The 24,505-nt window shown below is 43.7% G+C and overlaps 1 protein-coding gene across 1 annotated transcript in view; it reads left to right on the top strand.

Moving 5' to 3' along the window:
• Window positions 1–24,505, top strand: part of CFAP54 (cilia and flagella associated protein 54) — a gene marked incomplete at both ends in the record, with an annotated part of 273,781 nt that overhangs the window by 39,424 nt on the left and 209,852 nt on the right. The window contains 8 exons of the mRNA XM_080935383.1: window positions 1,132–1,208; window positions 8,795–8,923; window positions 9,226–9,352; window positions 11,770–11,856; window positions 11,956–12,077; window positions 18,605–18,781; window positions 23,692–23,784; window positions 24,007–24,192. Coding sequence (XP_080791509.1) covers window positions 1,132–1,208; window positions 8,795–8,923; window positions 9,226–9,352; window positions 11,770–11,856; window positions 11,956–12,077; window positions 18,605–18,781; window positions 23,692–23,784; window positions 24,007–24,192 — 998 coding nt within the window. The remainder of the gene's footprint in view (window positions 1–1,131; window positions 1,209–8,794; window positions 8,924–9,225; window positions 9,353–11,769; window positions 11,857–11,955; window positions 12,078–18,604; window positions 18,782–23,691; window positions 23,785–24,006; window positions 24,193–24,505) is intronic.

Here is a 24,505-nt window from a genome sequence, read left to right on the forward strand (position 1 = left end):
CAGGCCAGCCTCGACCTCACTGTGTAGCAAAGGCTGGGATTGAACTGTCAACCTTCCAAAGTATTGTGATTACAAACCTGTGTCACCATGCCTGGCTACATTCCTGCCTTTCTACTTTCTTTCCCAAGCTCCTTGCCTTTTCATTACTATTTTATTATCATCTTAGCTTGTGAGTCCAAAAAACATTTTCTATCTTTTCTGCAGCTGAGAGACGGCCTCTACATTACTTGTTACCAGAAGCAAACCCCCAAATGATGGCGCATTTAACAGTCTATTTCTCATTAAGTTGTATTGTGTCATTCACTAGTTACTTTTGGAAGATTGTTGTCTCACACTATTCATTCCTCACCAGGCTTTACAGGACATAACACTTTCATCTTTTGTTATGATGATGGCATCAATATTGGGATTTATTCATGTATTAAATAATATGTGGTTTAGTAGGAAGTGTCAAGTATTTTCAAATCCGGAATGTAGTGTTGCCTTACAAATACGCATCATTTGTACTCCTCTGGTTCAGACTGGGTTTCTTTGGCATCTGTCTTAGTCCATAGGCACTGTTCTTTCAAATGGGTTTTAGAGAAGAATACAGGGGCCTGAGAGGAGGCTCATCAGTTATGAGCACTGACTGCTCTTCCAGAGGTCCCGAGTTCAATTTCCAGCAACCACACGGTGGCTCACAAACATCTGTAATGGAATCCGATGCCCTCTTCTGGTGTGTCTGAAGATAGCTACAATGAACTCACACAAATGAAATAAATAATTTTTTAAAAAACATTGCCTAAAAAAAAAGAACACAGAGGGATGAGCAATTACTGGTCTGACACCGTCTTGTTGAGAAACAACATTCTTGTGTTTTTTAAAAACGATTATTTTATATAAATAAAACTTTACACAAAAGGAACATTTTGATGTTTTGTCAAATTCTGGTGGTGAGTAATATCTAAGATCGATAAATAATTAAAAACATAATTTAGTATCTTAATGATCTGGATTCACTCCTGAACTTCCATCTGTGTTCCCCTTTGTCCTTCTGTCTTTCCCTTTGTTTTTGCTTTTTTTCTTCTTTTGTCTTGCTCTCTCTTCTTCATCTTTTTTCTTTTCCTCACTTCCCTTTTTTTTCTTTTTCAGATGTGCCTGCGAAGAAAGTGCCCGACGAGTTGCCTGGGACTTCAAAAGGGGTCCCGGAAATCCTTCCAATATTAAAGGTACTGCGATCTACTGTAGAAGGTTCAAAACGTGAATTCTTGTTTTCAGAATCAAATTTGTAAATGCAGTAGTGGTCCATTGTAGAAATGTCTCTTGAGTGTTGAGGCCTTGAGATTTTCTGTTCCTGGGTGAGCTGGTCACTACAGAGTGTTACTAAATGAAAGTGTGGCATAGTTACTTGGCAGTCTTGCTGTGGTGTGTGTGTGTGTGTGTGTGTGTGTGTGTACACATGAATACAATACTTGCAGAAGCCAGAAGACCATGTTAGAACTCCCGGACCTATAGTTTTGTTGTTCCAAGTCACTAGAGGAGAGCGGTGCTGGGAATTGAGAGCAGCGTGCGCTTAACCACTGAGCCATCTCTCCAGCTTTGCTGCTGGCCTGAATGGGTCCGGAGTCACGGGTTTAAAGAGTGGGGGCGATCCATTCAGTATGTGCCTCTGGCAGGGTGAGTGAGCTCTTCCCTGACTGAAATGCACTAGGCCGATGGCTCTCAGGGAGGGCGCTCAGTAAAGTTCCTCCTGAAGGCAGGGAGCCACGTGGCTCGTATTATTGGCCTTGTTTACAGTATTTGAATCACTTCTATACATTGACATCACTGTCTTGATCTAAATAGAGCCCACACGTTCAGCCAACGTTCATCTGTTTGTCAGTAGCGCCCAGTACAGCGCGTGTAGGCCGTCCTGTGTGTAGGCCGTCCTCGTGATTCCGGTCCCATGCTTCACAAGCAGACGTCACGGCAAACAGCCATGGATGATTTTAGATTAAATGCAACAGGTTACTTTGCTGTGGAACTTCCCAGAGGGACACTTTGCCTATAAGTTGTGTGATTTTCTTTTTCCTAACGAGAGATAGAATACCACGAGTCTTATTATTTGAGAACAGGACTCTTATTCAACTGTAGAGCATTTTCTCAGGGCTCCCATGTTTCATGGATGACTTTAAAATGTTTTCCTAGAGAGGAAGCAAGTGACTATTTGTTTTGATCTACTTGGTAAACAGTAGACTAAGTTGTGAAAATTGCATTGACATTGGGGATTAACAATACCCAAAACAAAACCTCGCACCTTCACTGTATTGATATCCCTGGGCCTCTTTTTCTTTTCCTTGTGTTTTTAACGTGCAGCATTTGGTTCTTTTTGTAATATTATTCTTGGCAGCACTGGCCCTCTCCGTTGCTACGAACCCTCTTCACTGCCAGTCTCTTTTGGAATCTCTGAAGAATCTTATAATGAAACTTACAAGACCGAGCATTTTTGGGTAGTTTCCCTTAGCATTCCTGGTGGCTTAGCTCTGGGGCCCTCACAGGCATGTCTCCCCTTGTGTACAGGGGTGCAGTGTTTATATAGAACCTAGGCATGCCCTGCTGTATACTTTAGTCTCCAGATTACCTTTTAATACTGAACACATTGTGTTATCTACATAGTATACTGTATTGTTTAGGAAACAATGACAAGAAAATGTCGGTACACTCTCAGTACAGATTCAGTGCTTTTCTGAAATTGTGTATGTGTGTGCGAATGCATGTGTGCTTGTATGTGTTCCTGTATGTGTTGAGGCTAGAGATCACCTTAGATGCTGTGTGTACATGAACACATACACTGTGGAGTGTATGTAGAGGTCAGAGGACATATTACGGGGGTTGGTTCTCTCGCTCCACAGTATAGGGTCTGGGGATTGAACTCAGGTTGTGAGGCTCAGCTTTGAGTATCTGTACCTGCTGAGCCATCTCACCAGCCCTATGGGTACTTGTTTAAAAGAAAAAATTTCCTCTTTCTGACAAACTAGGTATAATAGGTAAATTCTATTTATTGGTACCAAATAAATGGTTGCGAGTTTCCCTTCTCCAGTGAACATTCATTTTCTAATTATAAGGTCCAGGGGTGTGCATTTGAGTTCTTCATTTTTAGTAGTGCCCTGCAGAGAGAGCTAGACTTGAGAGATCTTACACTGGGGACAGAAACTGGTCTGCCGAAGGGGCAGAGGAGGCATAATTGTCCAACAGAGGCTTGTCCTAGGCTACCTTTCGGTGCTTACACAAAATGCAGCTTCTCATTTCTCACTCCAAACACAGCCAGTCATCATTCCAACTCTTAAGGACACTAGAGTGTGAGAATCACAGGTTTAGTGGGTTAGCTCTTATTCTCCATGGTGTGATGGGGAAGGCACAGGAACCCTAGGGCAAGTTACAAAGGGCTGTGTTTTCTGGCTTGAAATTTTCCATCAACTAAAGCCACTAAATAAAATGGGTTTCTGATGTGACAGTTCTCTCACAACAAAGAATCTAAAGGCCATTGATGAGCGATTGCTGCTGTTACTGGAGTTAGAAAAAGGTGCCCTTTGCTCCAAATGGCTTACTTCTATGTCCCGAGAAACTGCCAAAGTATGAAGTCTGTGATGACGAAGGTGTCAGGTGACAGGCAGTTACACTGTAGTGCACAGTCTGCTCAGCCATAGTGACACACGGTAGCTGGTATACAGGCAACCTGCTGGCTCACCCAGAGCCCAAAGCCTAGCATTTGTTTTTGACAGACTTAAAGTCCAGTCTTGACTGGGATGTTGACTGTTTGCCTGAACTTACCTGAATTATTTGATCTGTTCAAGCATCTTTACCTGTGAAATTATAACTGCACTGGTTCTGCTGGGTTGTAACACCATTTAATCGACATATTAGTGACACTCTGGAAACCAGTGCCTTGTATATGTTAGTTTTTTGTGTTTCAGGTGGAGTTGGACCTCAGCCTCGGTCTCAGATTCATGTGGTCACTTAGCAATCTCTTTTTTTTCCCACTGAGAAATCTCTATCTGTGAAAAATAATATTTCTTGCACACATGCAAAGTGCCGTGTGAAATATAATATGTACCATGGCAATGACATGATTTAAAACAATTTCAAACTTATGCAGAACATGTAGTATCCATTCAACAAGTGTGCTATAGAAATGGACAGTAATATAAACTAATAAAACATGATAACTATAAGTAGGTGGGTGTAGCTGGTATTTGTTACTCTGTGGGTTCTTTTTCCCACCTCTTATCACCCCAATTTCACCCCTATCACAAAGTAGGAGAGAAAGAATAGAAGGAGAGAGAGAGAGAGAGAGAGAGAGAGAGAGAGAGAGAGAGAGAGAGAGAGAGAGAGAGAGATTCTTGAATCTATTTTTTTCCTTTGGTTTCTTCTTTGAGCAGGATTACTAACAAACCACAACCATCTCCCCTAAATGACCAGTGACCACCAACTCCCACGTCTCTGGGCCACAGCATTTACATACCCTCTGAAGAGTTCCCAGAATTTCAAACATCACACATTTGCAGAAACTATCGACAGCTGACAAAACCACGCCTCTGCCAGAGCACGAGGCAGATCACAGTCAGCTGCTGCTGGGGACGGTCCGAAGCACTCCCACATCCCAGATCAAAATGAAAACACATTCTCCTAATATTTCTGTTTTTTTTTTTTTTAAAGAAACCAAAATTGGACAGTTTTTCCTACTGATGAGTTTTAATTTGAGGTTGGCTGTGATGGTGACGACAATGAACATGGCGGTCATGGTGAAGATGACGAGAGAATGTGACTGTGTGTGGGGTCTTTGAAAAGTTTTCTTGTCAAAAAGGCATCACCAGGGCTGGGGCAATAGCTCAGTCAGTACTGCACTTAATGAACAGGTGTGAGGACCTGAATTCCAGGACCGGTGTAAGAAGCCAGGTGTGATGGTTGCATGCTTGTAATCCTGTGGTAGAAGGGTAGGAATAGGCAGATTGCTGGAGCTCACTGGTGAGCTAACTGATCCTACTTGAGAGATTCTGACTCAGTAAAGAAGGCAGGTGACCCCAGAGTAATGGCAGCTGATGTCATCTCCTTGCGCGCATACATGCACCTGCACACATCGGCACACATCTGCAGACACCTGCACACACCTGCACATGAACACACAGGTCCTCTGTGACCTCTGGTTTTGTCTGAACAACAGCCTAGATGACTTAAGCATCTTCTTGGAAGACACTAGGCATCTTGGCCAGCACTGAACCTATATCCTCGAGCTCATGGCAAAGCTCACAAGAAACTAGAGGCCAAAACAGAAATGGGAAGTGAAAACCAGAATCGTAGGCATGCTGCTGGGTGCTGTAGTGGGTTGCTAGGCATAGTTATAAGCAAACATGTATTAAAAAAAAGACAAAAGCAAAACAAAAAGTAGCTCTCTGGGAGGGGGAAACAGAATAAGACTTCAGCTCATGAAAGATGAAGTTGGCATTGAGCCTCCCCATAAAGGTAGGGCCTACAAAAGATTACATCCTAGAAAAAATAACTGTAAGAAAAAAAATCTGATTGTTTTTTAGGGAGACATCTCATTTTCAGCCCCGAGGGGAGGAGCGAATGGGAGAAAGTGAATTTTCAGCCTTGGCTGTGTCCTCCAGTGACATTATTTGAACGTATAACTTGAGTGGTTGGTGGGGATGGATAGGCTGAATAGTTGCATGTGATCAAACTGTGTATATTCCAGGAAAGTAAGGCTCATCAGCATCAGCACTCTATAGCGTTGTATAATATAGAGAAAAGTAAGGCATGTGGCCACAGCAGTCCACAGTGAGATACACATGGAATGTTTGACAAAATCAACAGCCAGCCTTTCTGACTGTAACTTTTAACAGCTTGAAATAGAAGGTCTCTTACTTGATAAAGTGTCTAGAGACCACCCCTCCCCCAATAAATGTCATAGCTATGGTGCAAGATTAAAAACTGTCCCTTCATCCTGATGGGACCACATGAGGGTATCCACCATTTTTCTACTCAACATATTTTAGAAGTTTTAGATAGACAAGAATAAACCAGGAAAAAAACAGTCATAAGGACTATACAGGAAGTGACAGTTTGTTTTCATGTCCAGACACAGCCCATTGCAGGGTATTTAGTAATGGCAGCCTGCAGGTCCATCAGCGGATTCAGGAATAACAGGGACCTTTCTTGTACATAAATCTAAGTCACCTGGGCATCCGCACACTTCCCCTCTTCAGGCACCATTGGATTACAAGGGGCTCCTGAAACCATATTTGCAGCTTGCCATTTCCATCTGGTCCCAGGTGGCTGGCTTTCTATCGAGGAGCATTTGATTGACTTTGTAATGAGAAGTTCATAATCTGCTGAGGAGGAAGGAAGATGGGAAGCTACCAGTACTGAGCAAGCTCTCGCCACCACTCCTGCCACTGTAACAGGCTCTGAGACTGTCTCTGATGGCCTCCCAGGTTTTGGGTCACAGAGACTTCTGAGGAAGCTCTCAAGACTAGAAGGGAGCTAACTTCTCACTAGCAGCTTCCTTCCTCCCTCCCTCTCTCCCTCTCTCCGTTCCTCCCTCCCTCCCTTTCTTTTTTACTTATTCATTTTACATCTGGCTCACTGCTCCCTTCCCCTCTCACACAATCCTCCCCTTCACCCTTTCCCCTTTTCCTCTGATCAGGTGAAAGTTCCTCCCCCCAGTCCCCTTACCTTCAAGTCTAGGCACTTCCTCTCCCACTGAGCTAGACAAAGCATCCCAGTTAGAACAACATAGCCCAAGTACAGGCAACAGCTTTTGGTTTAGGCCCCTGTTCCAGTTGTTCAGGACCCACATGAAGACCAAGCTGCACATCTGCTACATATAAGCGGGAAAGCCTAGGTCCAACCTGTGTGTGTTCTCTGGTTGGTGGTTCAGACTCTGAGAGCCCCGAGGGTCCAGGTTAGTTGCCTCTGTTGGCCTTCCTATGAGGCTGCTATCCCCTTCAATTTGGCAATCCTTCCTCCTATTCTTCCATAGGAGTCCCTAAGCTCCATCCACTGTTGGGCTGTGGGTGTCTGCATCTGTCTGAGTCAGCTGCTGGGTGGAGCCTCTCAGAGGACAACATGCTCCTGTCTGCAAACCAGTCCCCAGAGGACTAGTAGCTTTCTTAGCCCCCCATTCCCTAGGGTTTCCAACAGTTGCCGACACCCACGATTCTGTGCTTTCAGCCTTTCTCTATATGGGGCACTCAGAGAGCTCCTGTGGTGTAACTTCACCGAGACACTCAGGTACAAGCATCAGCCTGAGCCTATGGTTTGAGGGAAGAAAGCAACCAGCAGAATTTTATGACCGAGAAACTGCAAAGCATTTAAAAATTAAAAAGGGTTGTTATTGGTCAAGGCACATGCATGGGGAGAGTGGCAACCGGACAGACACAAATGAAAGAAAGAAAAGACTCCCAGGAAGTGGCACCTTGTTGGGGCATTGAGGCAGAGTGATCCAGGGATGGGAGCCCCAGGGCTTTTGTTTTAGCTACCTGCATGTGTAAAAGATTCTGAGACAAGCCTGTAAACAGGGCTGGATCATTCTATACTAGTCTCCCTATGATGATGATGAGGTTAAATAACTGTAGGTTCTGAAAACCATTCCATGTTGGTTTCTGTGGACTCCAAGTCTAAATTTCCAGCCCTGAGGTTCTGAGATTAAGAAGAAAAAAAAAAGCAGCAAGTTTTCTTTCGTTTTTTTATTGGATGTATTTTATTTAAATTTCAAATGTTATCCCCTTTCCTGGTTTCCCCTCCATAAATCCCCATTCCATTTCCCTTCCCCATTCCTCTATGAGGGTGGCCCTCATCCTCTCCTGCCTCCCTGCTCTGATATTTCTTTATACTGGGGCATCAAGCCTTGGAAGGACCAAGGGCTTCTCTTCCCATTGATGCTCAACAAGGCCATCCTCTGCTACATGTGCAGCTGGAGCCATGGGTTGGTCCATGTGTACTCTTTGGATAGTGATTTAGTGCCTGGGAGCTCTGGTTGGTTGGTACTGTTGTTCTTATGGGGTTGCAAACCCCTTTAGTTCCTTTTATTCTCTCTGACTCCTCCATTGGGCACCCTGTTCTCAGTTGGCTGTGAGCATCTGCCTCTGTATTTGTCATGATCTGGCAGAGCCTTTCAGAAGGCAGCTATATTAGTCTTCTATCAGCATGTACTTCTTGGCATCAGCAATATTGTCTGGGTTTGGTATATGGGCTGGATCTCCAGGTGGGGCAGTCTCTGGATGGCCTTTGCTTCAGTCGCTGCTTCAAACTTTGTCTCTGTATTTCCTCCTATGAATATTTTTGTCCTCCTTCTAAGAAGGACTGAAGCATCTGCACTTTGGTCTTCCTTCTTCTTGAGCTTCATGTGGTCTAAGAATCATATATTGGGTAATCTGAGCTTTTTGGGTTAATATTCACTTATCAGTGAGTGTGTGCCATAGCTGGTTTCTTTGTGATTGGGTTACCTCACTCAGGATGATATTTTCTGGTTCTATCCATTAGCAGCAAGTTTTTAAATTAAATGTGTGAGAAAGAATAGCCAAAGTTATGTGATCTTCATACTTACATGTTCCCTGTAGGTTTGGTACAACTAGAATTTTAAGACAATGAATAGAACTGAAATGTATGCTGGTGAAAGTTTGCTTTTGGAAAATGGCGAACTCTATTGTTTTTGTCTCCACTGACCGTGCTCTGTCTTTAGTTGAAGCTATGCATACTTAGTAAAATTTAGAGTGCAGCTGATGTTGGATGGTTAAAAAGAGTTTTGGTTTGTCTTTTGTTTGTAAAATCTCTTTAGAGAGCACCCGTGGAACAGCTGTTTTATGTGTATGAACTCCTTGATAAATCAATCACTGCCATGAACTGGAACTGTATGCTAACTACGTTGTCAGACGGATCATCCGTAATTGACCACTGCTATGTCAAGGTAAGACTGGGCTTAATCTCATATGAGGTTGATATTTTCCTTAAGCAGGAAAAGAGGTGGCTTTGCAGAAAGGTTAGAAAAAAAAACCTGGCTTTGTGGGAACTTCGTTCTAATAGAGCAGAAACAGCTCTCCCCAGAAAGAGAATGAATTTCTTTGAGTCTAGAGGACACATGTAAGGCCAGCCAGCTACTCAGGGCTAGAAGTGAGCAGAATTGAATGGCTATGCATAAGCTGGAACCTGAAAGATAACACGATAGCCATTTCCCTTTTCAATTTCTTCTTCAACTCTCTTGGACTGAAGGACTCTCATGACATAGATGGAGACACGTACAAGCCAATCTCATCGAACAGCTACATGATGGACTTGCATCTGGAATTGATTCAAGCTCAGCACCGCATAGCTGTTGTGCTTCTGGACCTACTGGAAGGTAGTGGCCACCCACAATTAAGCCAAAATCCAAGGGTAGAGTCGATTAAATCTCGTAATTGTGTATTTGTAGCCCACATTCCAAATGAGTTTTATTTTGTTCTCGTTGGATTAATATCAACAGATACCTTTGCTTATCTATTTATACTTCGCATCAAGTCAGTAGATTTCTGAGAAAGTATGATTATATTTGTTTGCTAATAGTAAGTTATTGGTGCTTTGTTCATTCAATAGATAAGCACTTATTTAGTTCCTGTCAAAATCCTTTGTTTTTCCCCTTTTCTGTTCCTGTCCTTTTATATTTTGCTTTAAACATTTATATGGTTTTCAAAGTTGTTTCCAGGTGGGCAGTAGTGATGTGCACCTTTAATGCCAGCACTCAGGAGGCTGAGGCCCAAGAATCTTTGAGTTCCAAGTTGAGCCAGATCTACAGAGTGAGTTCTAGGACAGCCAGAGTGAAACAGAGAAAATCTGTCTTGAAAAACAAAAAAAAAAAAAAAAAAAAAACAAAAAACAAAAACAAAAACAAAAACCAAAAAACAAACCCAAAAAACCAAAAACAAAATAAAAAAAAACACACAAAAACAAAACAAACTAAAATAAAACAACCCAATCAAAACCAAAAATCAAAAAGGCAAACTAACAAACCTGTTGTTTTCACTCTGAGAGCAAGAGGGGGCAAAAAATCATGAAAACATCTCTGTTTCATCTTAAGTGAAGGCCTGGTAGCCTGCCTGTTGCCTAAGCAAGCTTACGAGACTATTGTGTGGCTTAGAAATGCATCTTAAAGTTCAATAGAAGGATTGTGTCTGGTTTTCTTCAAGAATACTCATGATTTCCTATATCACCCTTCATGGAAGAATAGGGCTTTGTGTTCTCTGGAGTGACCAGTTAATGGTTTCCTCTGTAACTGTTGTTTGTTAGGTCTTTGAAGGCCAAATGAGCTCTCATGGGGGACCACACACAGGTATCGATGGGAGGCCTGAGCTTGATTTTCCGTGGAGTTCATTAAGGGTTGGTCCAGGAGCTCGGAGCCTCCTTGGCGTTTCTGCAGCAGCCTCACTGATCTCCATCCTAACTCAGAGGACCATTTCACCCCTTTGGTCTTTCTTTGCTCAAGTATGCTGCTGCCGGGCCTGTGCTCCAGAGGTGCCATTTGTACCTTTCTTATTCAAGAACTGCACAGCGGCTGCCCAGGGATGGCCCTAGCCTAGCGTGGGAGCCACCTGTGTGTGCACTGAAAGCTTCCTGTAACTCCTCCCCTCCAGGAGCATCTGCCTGTCTTTCCACCAGTTACTATCGCTTAACACCTATTAGCATAAATGACACAACCCAGCAAAAGGGATGTGTTGTCAGGTTCCTTTAGGAGCTCCAGTGTCTTAATTACTGTTCTATTGCTGCGAAGGGACACCGTGACCAAGGAAACACGAAGGAAAGCATTTAATTGGGGGTTGATTCCATGACCATCATGACAGGGAACATGGCAGCAGACAGGCAGCATGGCCCTGGGCAGTAGCTGAAGGCTAGCTACATCCTGATCCAAAGGTTGGACACAAGGAAAGAGGGAGAGACTGTGCCTGCCAACGGGATTTTGAAACCTCAAAGTCCACTCCTAGTGATACAACTCCTCCTGTACGCTGCACTGACTGATCCGTCCCAATACAGTTCCATCAACTATGGACCGAATAAATATTCAAATATACGCGTCTTTGGGAGCCATTCCCACTTAAACCACCACACCTCATAGACCTCATAGACCTTGCAGGACAGAAACAAAGTGTCTTTAAAAAGTTAGTGTTGGAGATGGAAGACAAGTCCTCCAAGTGTACTGATTGTTCATTCTACCACTGAGCTACCTCTCTAGCATTAAGAACTAGCACCGCTCTTCCATATGTTGGACCAGCACATCCATTTTGCTGGGCCACCATGATAGTCTATTCCGTCCGTATACAAACTGTTACATGTTCACTGTCCCGTGGCACTCCTATTTCCCTGGGACCATGGTGACACAGTTCCTCTAGAAAGGTCCAGGGACAGTGTGTTATCCAGTATTGTCATTTTATGTAAGAAGAAGGCAAGAATTTTCCCACAAGATGATTTTATTTAAGATGAAACTGGAAATCAAATATTTTTATAGTTTGGAAATTCTATGTCCTGAAGCACATCACTGGGACATAAAAGAAGGGAGTGATAATAAATTTATAACCTGCTGGGAGTGGTGGCTCATGCCTGTAAGTCCTGCCTGGGCTACATACCAAGTCCAAGACCAGCCTAATCCAAACCAATCAAAAATAAACCAAGGTCTGGGCTTATAGGGTCATGGTAGAACACGTGCCTGGTATGTCCTAGGTCATCGGTTTATTCCCCAAAATGACAAAAACAAAGTTTCCTGCTTGGTTCATAATAGGTGTTGTTCAGTTTTGCAGACTCCAGCTGTTAGCACAAGCACTTCTGCCAAAGGCTGGGAAAAATGGAAGAAGCCCAGAAGCACCGAGTGTTTCTCAGGTGGGTGATTAGCACTGGGACCCCTTGAGTTTCCCATATTAATATGGATAATGATAAGCTGCATCCTGACCTTTAGAAAATGTTTGTCTGCCATTACAGAGCTAACTGTAATGAAGAAAATAAAGGACAACAAGCTGTCCAAAGCCATCTACCTGATGCAGAAGGCTCTTCTACTATTTGAGAAAGACACAGTGTGCGAGACTTCACGGAACCTGCTGATGGTAACATGACTTTTCTTCTTGATTTGTTTCCCTGGTATCCGATTACATACTTTCTATACCCCGAGTCCTGAACTGTTTTGAAATGAGTGATTTTGCCTCTAGAGGCAGCTGACTTGGGAAGCCAACTAAATGGGGAGGAGTCAAAATAAGGGAAGTTAAAATTGGAGCGACACTGGCAATTACTTTGTCTTTTCACTGATTCCTAGAATGAGGCTTTCAGTAGAACTTGATGGCAGTTGGGTTGCACATTAGGAGATCCTCATTCTTGCCCTGTGTGTGACCCAAAAAAGTTGAATTGCACTGTTTGTGTTTGTTGGCTTCCTAGTGCTCCAAGAAAAGGTGTACAGATACGGATCCTCAAAGGGGCCAGTGCTTATTTGGTTTATAGTTTAGGGATCCCGGTCCACGGCTGTTTAGTCCCTTTGCTCTTGGGGCTGTGGGGACACAGGCGATATGGAGAAAGCATTTGCTATCAGGAAACCCATTCACTCCATGGAGCTAGGAAGTGGGGAGGTGGGAATCCCAGGATCTTCTTTCAAAGCATGTCCTCATAACCTGACATCCCGCTAGGTCCTGCATATTAAAAAGTCCCACTGTCTTTCAGTGCCAGGGCTGTTGACCTAACACATGGGACTTTGGGAGTTATTTCACATCCTGATAAAGTGAATATTATATTAAAAAAGAAAATAATGCTGCAAGTAACTTGGCCAATAAGACAAGAATAAAATTGACCCTAACCCATGTTAGTCGAGACAGGTTGAGAACAGAAGTTATATATGTAGTATGTGAGTGTGTTAAGGATCAACAGACAGAACCGAGAGATAATTGGAAGATAGAGGAGAGGTCAACACGTGAACAGAGTGCTCCAGGACAGGGAAGGGAGGGAGGAAGAAAGCATAGACCAGGGGTAGGCTGCAAGGTAAGTAGGTACCTTGTCCTTTGATGAAGAAAGGAAGGAGCGTGGGTAGATGCAGATGTAAGAAGAGGTAGGGCTAAGTTGTTGTTGTCTTGCCTTGATAAAACAGGAGGGAGGGGAACAGGTGGTTGGGATGTGAAGGGAAAGAGAAGAGGAATCGGGACTAGGAAAGCAGGTGATGGACACGATTCTCCCCGAGAGGCTGGAGACTGCGGATCTCCAGAAGCTCCTCCTTCATAGTGGGCAGTTGTATCCTGGTGTGACATGTTTAGTACCAACGACAGCAGAATGTTTGTCACAATGAAAACTAGTGCAGGATTATTAATCTTCTTGAATGCCTGACGTGGTTAGATCAGAGACTTCTTTGCTGCCCCACTATCTCAGACACCAGGCCAGGCTATTTGCTGCCAATAGGGCCTTACCATGGAAGCGAAAACACACAGATTGGGGTGCCGGGGCTTCTTGGTGTTTAGGCTTCAGAGGATTAAATTATAATCGGCTGGTGTGGAATTTTATGCCGCCCTCTGAAAATATATGAAAATCACATCTCTCCTTTTCTCTGGGGGCATCTCTCTGTTAGTTTCCCTCTCACGTCGTACATAATGTTCTGCTACTCAACACCATCTTTAGCAGTGGTGTTCTGAATCTCCAGGTTTTGTAAAGGAAAGCTTCTCTCCCTTTAAGGATCCACCATGCTGTCTCTAGAATGATATACTTTCCCCTCTGAATACTCTCCTACCTCAGGCCTATTCTTAGCTCCCCCCCCCCACCGAGGTTGCGGGGCTTTCTCACCTAACACAGCTTATCATGAAGATAGATCATGAAGTCAGCTTTTTCCTGAATCCACAGTTTTCTGTCTCTTTGTTATTACAAGTAAGAACTTATTTTTTTTCTGTATATATATATATAAACAACCCAAGGTCAGATAGAATAAAGAAGGAAATAAGACATCAAGGTGAAGACTTTATTGTTACAGAAAAACCATAAAACAAGACCTCCCTATAAAAGCCCATCAGAGACCAGAAATTCAAAGCCTGGGAAAGCTGGAAGGATGCATATGAGGTTAGAAAGTAGGATTTCGGAAGCTTGGACATAGGTTAAGGTTGAACACTTGAAGAACGCTGGATAGCCACCGATGAGGGGGACTGCGAGGAGGAAGAACCCTCTGTCCGAACAGAGAGCAATGCGTGCAGAACCCGAGGATCCGGGAGCTGCTGCTGAGCTCTGGTCCTGCTGCATGCCACTCACGCCAAGGGGCATGGATGTGGCCGGGGAAGGATGGCAGTGCAGGGCTTCGGATGGATTGATGTCATCATTGTTCAAGGCAGGGGAGTCTGTCCTATCAGGGTTCGGGAAGAACTTTTGGATTTCCAGCATCTGAGTTGGGTGGGGGATGGTGGCAGTACTTGGGGGTTTGAATTGATAAGGTCAAGTAGCCTCTGATCTTTGTTAGAAGATTTCTGTATGTTTTCTCAGCAGATGCTTTGTGGCTGCCTGCTTAGAGGACATTGGCACTCTGGCCCCTATTTCTATGGAGAATAAAATAGTCTCTTAAAAAAACAAAAACAAACAAATAAACCAAAAAAAAAAAAAAAAAAAACCAAAAAAAAAAAAAAACCAAAACGTTGTTCCCAGGACTAATTCCACATGCTTTTGGAGCCGGAAGAGAGGGAAACCTTTGGGCTTTTCTTTCTACTTCCATTTCTACTTCCATAATACGCCGTTTCCTTCCTATTTCTTTCCTTCCCACCCAGGCTCGGGAGGAAGGTGGTGGAGATGCAAGGAATCTAAGTGTCCAGGTCTTTCTATTTCCTAAGACTGTTTGAACTCCAGAAAAATTATGACTGTAATGCTCTCATACGATAGCTCCACGTGAGGCAGTTAGCGGCTCTGCTCTTTATGACGGATCCTCAACAGGAGGTCTAACCAGCTGGGAGCACGCTGAGTGTTTATTTGAGGTCCTGTGTCTGTGGGAGCCACCGCTGTTCCTCAGTGGCAGTTCTCATCCAAGGACTGTAGTGTCACGATGGCTCCTCGGGGCATTTTCCTTAACAGTGATGTTACGACTCAAATAATTGTCAAACTTTCTTTCCTTAAAGAAGATAAATAAACTTCTCTCCCTTGGCGATCATTCTCTGCTGAGGAATATCACAAAATGTTTTACCTTATCATGGTCTTGTAATAAAATTGTCCCCAAATCAGTAATTGATGTGTCACCTGATACCATAAAAAAGGTATGAAAAAGCCTGAGTCTCTTAGGAACGCGTAAATAATTCATACTCAGTTTTGGTTTTTCAAAAGTTTTCTGCCCTTGTGGATCCATATAATCTTATCAAGTGCCTGTGATTCCAAACCAATTAAAAGTGAACCAATTTGCTGTCACAGACAAAGGAGAGGCGTTTGATAATGTTAGTTTCCCAAATGGGGTGAAGGCTTTTTTTTTTTTACCCCTTTTTGTTTAGAGGAGTGTCTTCATCCTGTTCGCCAGCCTTGGCTGTTTGACTGTATCGATCTGTCTTGGTTTTGCACATTAAGTCATCCCTTTCTTGTAAGGGACGGCACCCTGACGGATGCTTTTCTGTCTTCAAGTTGAGCAGTTGCCCTGTGACTTATGTTAGACAGTTCACTAAGGCAGCTACCAGATGACCTTTCAGGATTTTAGCCAATGACATTTCTCACTGGAAAAGAACAGAGATGCTCCTAAGTGATTTCAGGGTAGCCATCTATGATGCTGTTTCTTGCATCTCATTAGATACAATCAGGTAGAATAGGGATGCTAAAGATGTGAAAGGGGCCTTTTTGTTGCTCCCTCCTTGGAAGCTGAACCTTCTGTATCAATATGAAAAGACCACAGCGTTAGTGTATATACCCTAGAAGCAATCCCTTGCCAAGAAAATGGGTCTCTCTATGTCCCATATAAGGAAATGGAGCTTGGTGACCTATCTGTGTGCTGATGAGAAGACTGTGACCCTGTTCTGGGAATCCTCTGCCCCTCTGACCCACACTTCATTTCCCCAGAAACTTCTGTAGCAAAGAAATCCAACTGTTGCATCTGCTTTTCTCTTAATATTATCTGCTGGAGCCAAAGTAACCCTGCAGCCCAGATAAAGTCAACAGTGTCAAATTCCAGCGTTAGTATCCTGACTCTAAGCAAAGGAACACTATGGCCTTGATGATCCGCTTTTACTACTGGTGTGGAGTGTAACTGTGTAATCCCATTTTGGAAGCAGAGCTAAGAAGGAAACCAGAACCACTGGAAGTTCTAATAAGTCCCCACTTTAATATTTCCTATACCTATAACTCTTATCATATGAACTGAACTGGCAGTAATTGAGTTTATTTCCTTATTTATGTGATGTTCAGTCGACTTGATCCTATTTGTTTCTCTTGAGGGAAGTGTAAACTGTTTTATTTTTTTCCTTGATACCCTCTCAGTTCTTTCTGCCTGTTCTATTCTCTGCTCTTCCTTTCGGAAGAGCGGAGATCTTTCTGATCCCAACCCCCCTTTAATGAGATCATGGTTTAAGCCCTGGGTTTCAAACACTGACAGCAGATTTTGGCATAGTTACATGGTAGAGATTTTCCTAAAGGTAAAGTATAGCAAGCTTTATGTGGCTTGTCTTCTTAAGGCTCTTTGTTCGTTTGGCTTAGCTTTGCATTTGGATGTAGTAGTATGAAATACAGGAGCTAGGGTGGGGTTCTGGTTTTGCTACTGGTTAGCTCTACGTCCTGTGTTATTGATGCCTTCTTAAGTCTTGAAACATTCATCTATTAAAGGGAGCTTCTTAGGAAGACTTGATGAAATGTTGCACATAAAATTCTTAGCATAAAAAAAAAAAAAACCCAACCAAATAAAAAAGCAGGCCTGGAGAGATGGCTTCCTGGTTAAGAGCACTGGTTGTTCTTCCAGAGAACTTAGGCTGAACTCCCAGGACCATATGGGGGCTCACCACTGTGTACTTCAGTTCTGGGGGACAAGGAGGGGGATCCAGCATCCTCACACAGACACACATTCAGGCAAAATGCCAATGCACAAGAGATAAAAATAAACAAATGGTTAAAAAACCTCTTAGCTTTTGGTACAGGGTACAGCCCATACCTGTTGGCCATTGTTATCACTATTACCCTGCCCTTCACTTCCAGCACCCTGGAGCATTCGCTTAGGACGATTATCTGAGCTCCAGCTGGATTCATCTTCACAAAACAACGCATCACGCCCCACGCCTTCTCTTGATTTATCTTTGAAAGCACGCCATTTATCCTCAGCCACACTGCTGGCCAGGTTTCTCTGGGGATGACTTAACCTACTTCTCATCTCCTTCTGAGGTGCGCACCCTCGTGCTGGGACCCAGACGCACCCCAGGGAGGGCTCCGAGACGAGGAGCGACTGTGGCGCTCCATCAGCGCAGCTCTGTGATAGTTGTTTATGTGCATCTTAATCATGCCCTGGAGATTGCATTACATCTTCCCATTAGTGTTCCGATGCACCGTGGGTGTCAGGCGTGTGACAAATGGATTTAGTGTCAGCCTGTCTTCATAAGCACTGGCGAACTTCTGAAGAGAGGCAGGTCCCATTTTCTCTAATGGAAAGTCTAGGCAAGAGAGGTGTGTATCCATACAGAAACTCTGGGGCAGTTCACGCAGCGCACTGCTGCTCAGACGGCCACGGCAAACATGGTTGCTGCTTTACCGTGGAAGTCGCTTTGCGTGGAGGGTCCTGGCTAACCTTTGTTCTCAGTTGGCAAAGGGGTCATTTCTCTCTTTAGGTTTGGTAAACCATCCTGATTTCCGAGGGCTGTCAGGAGAGGGCGCGTGGTTAGCTACTTCCATCACATGACATGTCTGGGAAAGCCTGTTTTGAACGGGTGGGATTGGGTGTCCAGATTTCGAAGTTGTGAGACCTTGGTTTGCTCAAGCATTGTTCTAGATAACTCTAGAAATACCCTTTGAAAATTGAATACAGCTGGTTTTGTGAATTTTCTCATTTTGGTCTCCCCCCCCCCCCATACTATTTCCTATGATTGTTGAGACTAAAATATTACCATCATTACTTTAACTGGTGTCACTAGTAGTGTTAGGAAGTTCACACATCTCTCCTGCACACAGCTGATCGACTTTAAATCCGGTCTAGCTCTGACGGTTAGGTATTGTCTCTAGCAGAATCACTGGACTGACATCTTGATCTAAACGCTCAGTCACACTCCTTTCACAAGCCACACGAGTCGGTCAACTTATTTCTTGAGAGTCGCATGGCAAGTTGAGTTAAGGATAGGATTGTGTAAACGCAGGAGTCTCTGTTACCGACTTCACAGCACAATGATGTGTGATGGTAGATATTCAGTGGGTTTAAAGACAGAAGCACCTCCCATGAATAGTATATGCCATTGCATTTGGACATATGTGTCTGCTTCCCCTGAAGAGGCTTACTTAGTGGTCTTTTCTATAGTCCCACAAAAAACAGCCTGTGATATTTATTGACACGTGTTCATATGCCTCCGGGAGTCAAGAGATGGTATATAGAAAGAGATCATTTACCACCAGAGAATTCTGCAAATATAGCGGAGGCTCAAGCTCCTGAAATGTGTTTTTCTATTTTCACACTTCGTTACAGGAAGCGTATGCTTTAATTGAGAAGGTCGAAGCAGAACAAAATGCCCTATATTCCTATCAGAGGTTCCTGGAGAGTTCTAAAATAAAGAAGAGAAGAACCCCTCCCCCACCCATCCTGCTGGCCCGAACTCACTGCTCTGTGATTCTGAAGCCTGCGCCATTCATTTCAGATGTTAAGGTATGGTGCTCTTTGGTGTGCTGGCCCATGCCATGCGATCTAAGTGCTATTGTGATGACAATGACCCTGTATTGCTTTTGCTTTCAGGACTTGAATAATCTTATTTATAAGCACTGAACACCAGATTAGTATTTTCATGTCTTTTCTAATTTATTTGAGATATTTTCCCTTTACTGATCGTCTTCTAAAGCTGTGTCAAACACTTGGGAAGGAGAAACAAGAGGAAAGAACAGTTCTCTCTCTGTGTCTTTGTCACAATGACACTGCACTCAAGGTAGAGGACACCGGAGGAGAGCCAGCGATGGCGACAAAGCAGCAGGATGTGGAATTGGAAGGTTGCAGGTCACCGTGGAAGCAAGTGACAGTCCAAATGTCTCTCCAACCACAAATCTTTCTGCATTTATTAGGACGAGCCTCTTCCCCTGTCCCCGGGTCCTGGATCCCAGCCTAAATGGGAACACCTCTTGGGATTTCATTTCCTAACAAGGAATCGACTCCGAGTTTATATTTTAAATACCGCTCTTTTAGGCCTGCTTTGATGTTGCGCCACAATTCATTCCTATCTTTGATTATCTTTAGGGCATTTTGCACCCAGAGACTTTGAAGTCAAGCATATGTAAGTTTAAAATTCTAGCTCTGCTGCTAACCGGCAGTACAGCCTTAGGAAGGCCAAATACAGTGTGAAGGGTCTCATTTGTAAAGCGTGTTTATTGTGAAAAGAAACCGAGCTAAGGCTGGAGATGTATGTAGTTAGCAGAGAGCTTGTCTAACACCGGTAAAGTCCTTGTCCTGTTCCTACAGCCACCAAGACAGGCCATGTGCCTGTAGTCTCAGCGCTGCGGAGGCAGAGGGATCACTTCGTGGTCATCCGTGGCTCCACAGAAAGCTCAAGACTAGCACAAGACCCTGTCTTATTTTTTTTTTTTTTGAGACTGAACTAATATGTAGCATTATCAAAATATTATCTGATGATTTTCTTCTACTTTTATTAAGCACATGCAATAGAATTTATCAGAAACAATTACTGGAGTTGTAGACTTGTGATTGCATTATTTTTGTGATATTTTTTGTTAATTCAGTACAACGAGCTTTTTTTTTTTTTGTTGAATGTCTGTCTGCTGTCCAGCTCCGTGTGAACTAACAGGCACAAAGCTAAACATGGGTGAAGTGTGGCTCACTTTTGAGTGACTTCAGATGGGTGGGCGTGGACTTCCCTGAGGACTTGGCCACTTTTCTTCTTTGTTATTTTGCTCTTTGAAGTTGGAGCAGTAGAAGCAGTGTTCACCTTACACTCACCTGTGCTGTTGTGAGAGCATCATTTTAGGACTAGGAGTTCAAGTTTAGAGATTGGAAACCTGTGCTAAGAGTAAGATTTCACTGGTTTTAGATAATTAGTAGTACAGCATGATGTTTAACGCAAACATTCATTTTTTTCAGTATTACAATTTAGTGACGGTTCTATCGTATGTTCCGTGAACATAGGCAGACATTAGCACCTCACATTTGACTTACAGCTCTCGTGCTTTTTAATGGGCAGGCGTAATAGCATTTATGTAAATTACTCATTAGGAGAGTTGGTTCAGGAAGGTTGCCTGCTGCTTCCTGTCTTTGACCACTAGGTGGTGCTGTGGGCTTATGTAAATTTTCTGGTTTGCTGGTTTGGCCATCTTTTGTCTCCTCCTAAGCCATCGCTTCATTAAAATCTGTTTCTATAGTTGCAAATGCTAATGTTACTTACATTGTCTATAAAATCTTATTTCCAAAGTTAGTGATTTGTTCACACCGTCTCTATTCTTATGTAGATTCTAATTACACATTGCTTCTTTGTGTTACATAGACAGGGAGCAAAATAAAAATATAAAATCTGCTTGTAATAATGCATTTTAGAGCGAATTCGCTCTTGGTCTGTGTGGTATAATTTAGAGCAATAACAATCTGTCATGCAACGCAGTCTTTCTGCACCCCGCAGCTCCCACCCCCGACAGAAAGCGTTCTCTTTTTGTGTGGATAATTGAGGGATGGTAGGTCCATTATTTCCGAGTTTGTGTTTCCTTTTGTCTCCTTTGACCTTTACCCTCGTGCTCCAGCCTCCAGCTCCTCCTTTTTCTCTCCCCCCGCTTCTGCTCACGTTGGTTGGCACTCTTAATTAGTCACATATATAATAATCACCTGAGAGGCTTTCCCTAAGAGCACAAAGGATTAGACACTTGGACCAGAAAGCCTCACTTGCTGAAGCAAGGAGCCTTGGGTGGCTTGGCTATTGGCTATTCGAGAGCATTCTATTCTGTAGAAACTACTCTTTTAAAAGGTGACCTAGAAGCTGGACAGTGGTGGTGCACACCTTTAATCCCAGCACTGGAGATGCAGAGGCAGGCAGATCTCTAATGAGTTTGGGGTCAGCCTGGTCTAAAGAGTGAGTTCTAGGAGATCAAGGGCTACTCAGAGACATCCTGTCAGACAAACAAACAAACAAACAAATGGCCTAGAGTGGAATCGCGTTGAGACCCACTCATGCAGGTTGGACCCCTGTTCTCACTTGATTCAGTGAGTTTTCTTCAGGTTTTCTTGTGCACACTGTGTCCTTCTGTTGTAAAGGTTGTGTATGTTTTAGTGCCTCGCCTCTCTCCCACCCACACCCTGTTGGTTTTGTCATGTGTCTGTGTCACATGAACATCTTTTAAATGGTGGTCCCTGTTGCCCTCCACACTCATTCTGAGTCCCTGAAGATGAGCTGTCTTTGGCATTAGCGGTTCTGTCTGTTTGCTCTGAGTTAAAACGCTTTGGTCTTTCTGCATCTCCATTCCCCAAGACTGTAGCAGTTCCATCTCGAAGGATGCAGTGCATCTTAGCTGCAGGGTCTTTGACAAAGATGCCAAAGACATACACGGGAGAGAGCACAGCCTCTGTAGCAAAATGTGCAGGCAGCCCTACATATGAAAATAGAAATTTTCATATGTGGAAACATGAGACCAGAGTCTTACCTCTTGCTGCAAGAAATCAACTCATAAGTCAAAGATCTTACTTAATATGAGGCCTGAAACTCTGAATTTGCCATGGATGGGGGATGGGGGGGGCACCTCAAGATCCAGGCACAGGCTGTATCTGAAGAAAACTTTGTATAAAGGACTGGAATTAAAAAAAAAAAAGAGCAAGATTTAACAAATGGAGCCGCATAAAATTACAAAACTGTATAGAGCCAAAGAAGTAATCCGGTGACGAGACAGTTTCTAGACCAAGAGAAGTCCTGGCTAGTCATGGCCCTGACAGAGACTTAATGTTTAGATTGTACGAAGGGCTTAAAGGTCTAAGTTTGGGGCTGGAGACAGTGCATCGGCCAAGAGCTCTTACTGCCTCCTGCAAGGGCTCAGGCTCGGGTCCCAGCACCCACGCCAGGAGGCTCACAGATGCCTGTGACTCTAGAAATGGACAGACAGTTCTCAAAAGATGAAGTGAAAGCCGCCAATAATCATATCAAAAAATGTCCACTATTCTTAGCCACTTGGGCAAGCCACCTAAAGCGACATTGAAATCCCACCTTATCCCAGTCCCAAGAAAACAAAGAACAACAAGTTCTGGTGAGGATGCAGGAGAAGGGAGAATTCACACACTGCTGGTGGGATTAGAATTAGTTCCCGTTCCTCCCCATGGTGGAAATTAGGGTCAAGATGCCCCAGAAACAAAAATATTGTTACCGTATGACCAGGTTCTACCCATCCTGGGTTTGTAGCGGAGGACGACACAGAGATGCTCACACACCCGTGTTTTCAGCCATATCCACAGTAGCTAAGTTTTGAACCTGCCTTGTTGTCCATCCAACAGACAATAGGCTGATAGAAAAGATAGAATACGTACTCGACAAAGTTTCAGTCAGCCGTAAGAAGAATGAATCATGATGCTCTTTTGGAAAACAGCAGAGATCATTATAGCAAGCAAAATGAGTCAGACTCAGGCAGACAGAAATGAGTCAGATGCAGACGGATGGATGTTGCCTGTGCCTCCCATTCTCCAGTTCCAGCTTTTATGTAGGTGCATTAAATTATGCATGGATGTAGGCCATGGAAGCAGAGGGGAGACTGGGGGGAATGGATGAGAATAGTCGGAGGGGAGGGGCTAAGTGTGAGCATGGTCAAAGTACTTGATGCACTTGTCCAAAAAAATATCTTTATGGGACCCATCACTATGGATAACGAATGTATGCCAGTTAGGAGGAACGACATTCCGTCAGCACAAAGAACTGCTCGATTGATAGCGATTAGAGTAAACAATAATGCTGGCCCGGGGGTGGGGTGGGGAACGGCTCAGTGGACAAAAGTGCTTGCTAGATCTGGGTTCCAACCACCAGAGCATATTAAAAAAAAAAAAAAAAAAAAAGCCAGACACGCCACGAGAGTTTGGAATAGTAGGGTTCCTATGTGGAGCAGGGACGATGAGGTAGGAGAAGCTCTGAAGGCTTGTGGGGCAACAAGCCTGTTGTTTTGATGTGGTAAAATAACAGTGCTCCTGTCTCAAACAAGGACCAACAACCAAGTCTTTCTTCTGACCTACACACATCACACGTGTTCCAGGTCCATGCTCGTGTGTGTGTGTGTGTGTGTGTGTGTGTGTGTGTGTGTGTGTGTGTGCGTGTACACACACACACACACACACACACAGAGAGAGAGAGAGAGAGAGAGAGAGATATTTTATGAATATTATTATAGTCTCCATTCTCTCATGCAAGCAAGCCCACGTTTGTTGTTACTTTGTGAGATACCGTATGTTCATAAGCTTGGACTTCGCAGTTTGACACACAAGTAGTTACAGTTCTTTTCGGAAGATTATTGATTTTGCTACTACAGCCAGATAGAGGAGGCCAAGTGCTGTTAAACAGACCACAGACGGCAGGTGACAGCTGCCTCTCTCCCCTCCAGGTGTCCTGGTACTGTATTTTGGGTTGCAAAGCAGAAGGAAGCTACGGAAAAGTAAGGCTGAACAACATCCACCTCCCAAACTCAGGAGAAGCGGTATGTCATCCTCTCTGTCAGCAGGCCTTACCAAAGCCTTATTAACCACAGCCGAGTGTGCGCTTCCCCCCTATGAAGTCATTACAGCTGTGGATTGACACTAATTCCGACTCGAGTCACAACTAAGCTCCAACAGCGAAGGAGAAAGGTTTATCCAATTATGTTTTAATAGTCACACTGCCTTAATTTTCTGAGTAAAAGCTGAAACGTCTCCGTTCACAGATACCAGCCGATGGCAGAAGCTTCTTTGAGATTAAAGGTTTGGAAACCAACGCGAAATATGTTTTTGCGATTGCTGCTTACTCTTCCAATGGGAAACTCATCGGCGATGCTGTTGGGGAGACTACAAAACCAATTCTCATTTACCCGCCTCTTTCTGCTGTCACCGCGCGGATGTATCTGACACAGGTAAAGGAGACAGGTGCTATTTTCCTCTGCTAAGCATTTGCTAAGTAATTTCTGACGGAAGAAAAATCGGAGTAGACATTCCACAGTGCCTTCGATACATATTTTCCACGATTGCAGCTTGCTTCCTAAAACATGAGTCGTTGCTTCCCCCATTAGTGAATTTGCCTCCTATAGAACATTTTCCCCCAGGAGCACAAATGTAATTTTAGACGTTTTGGGAGCTTCTGCAATGCATATAAATAAATGTTATCTGTTACTACCCAGAGTAGCAGATCTTACCCGGGGGCAATGTTGTCAATGTCTCGTGACATTT

Source organism: Micromys minutus (assembly GCF_963924665.1).
Source record: "Micromys minutus genome assembly, chromosome: 22".
Lineage (NCBI taxonomy): Eukaryota > Metazoa > Chordata > Mammalia > Rodentia > Muridae > Micromys > Micromys minutus.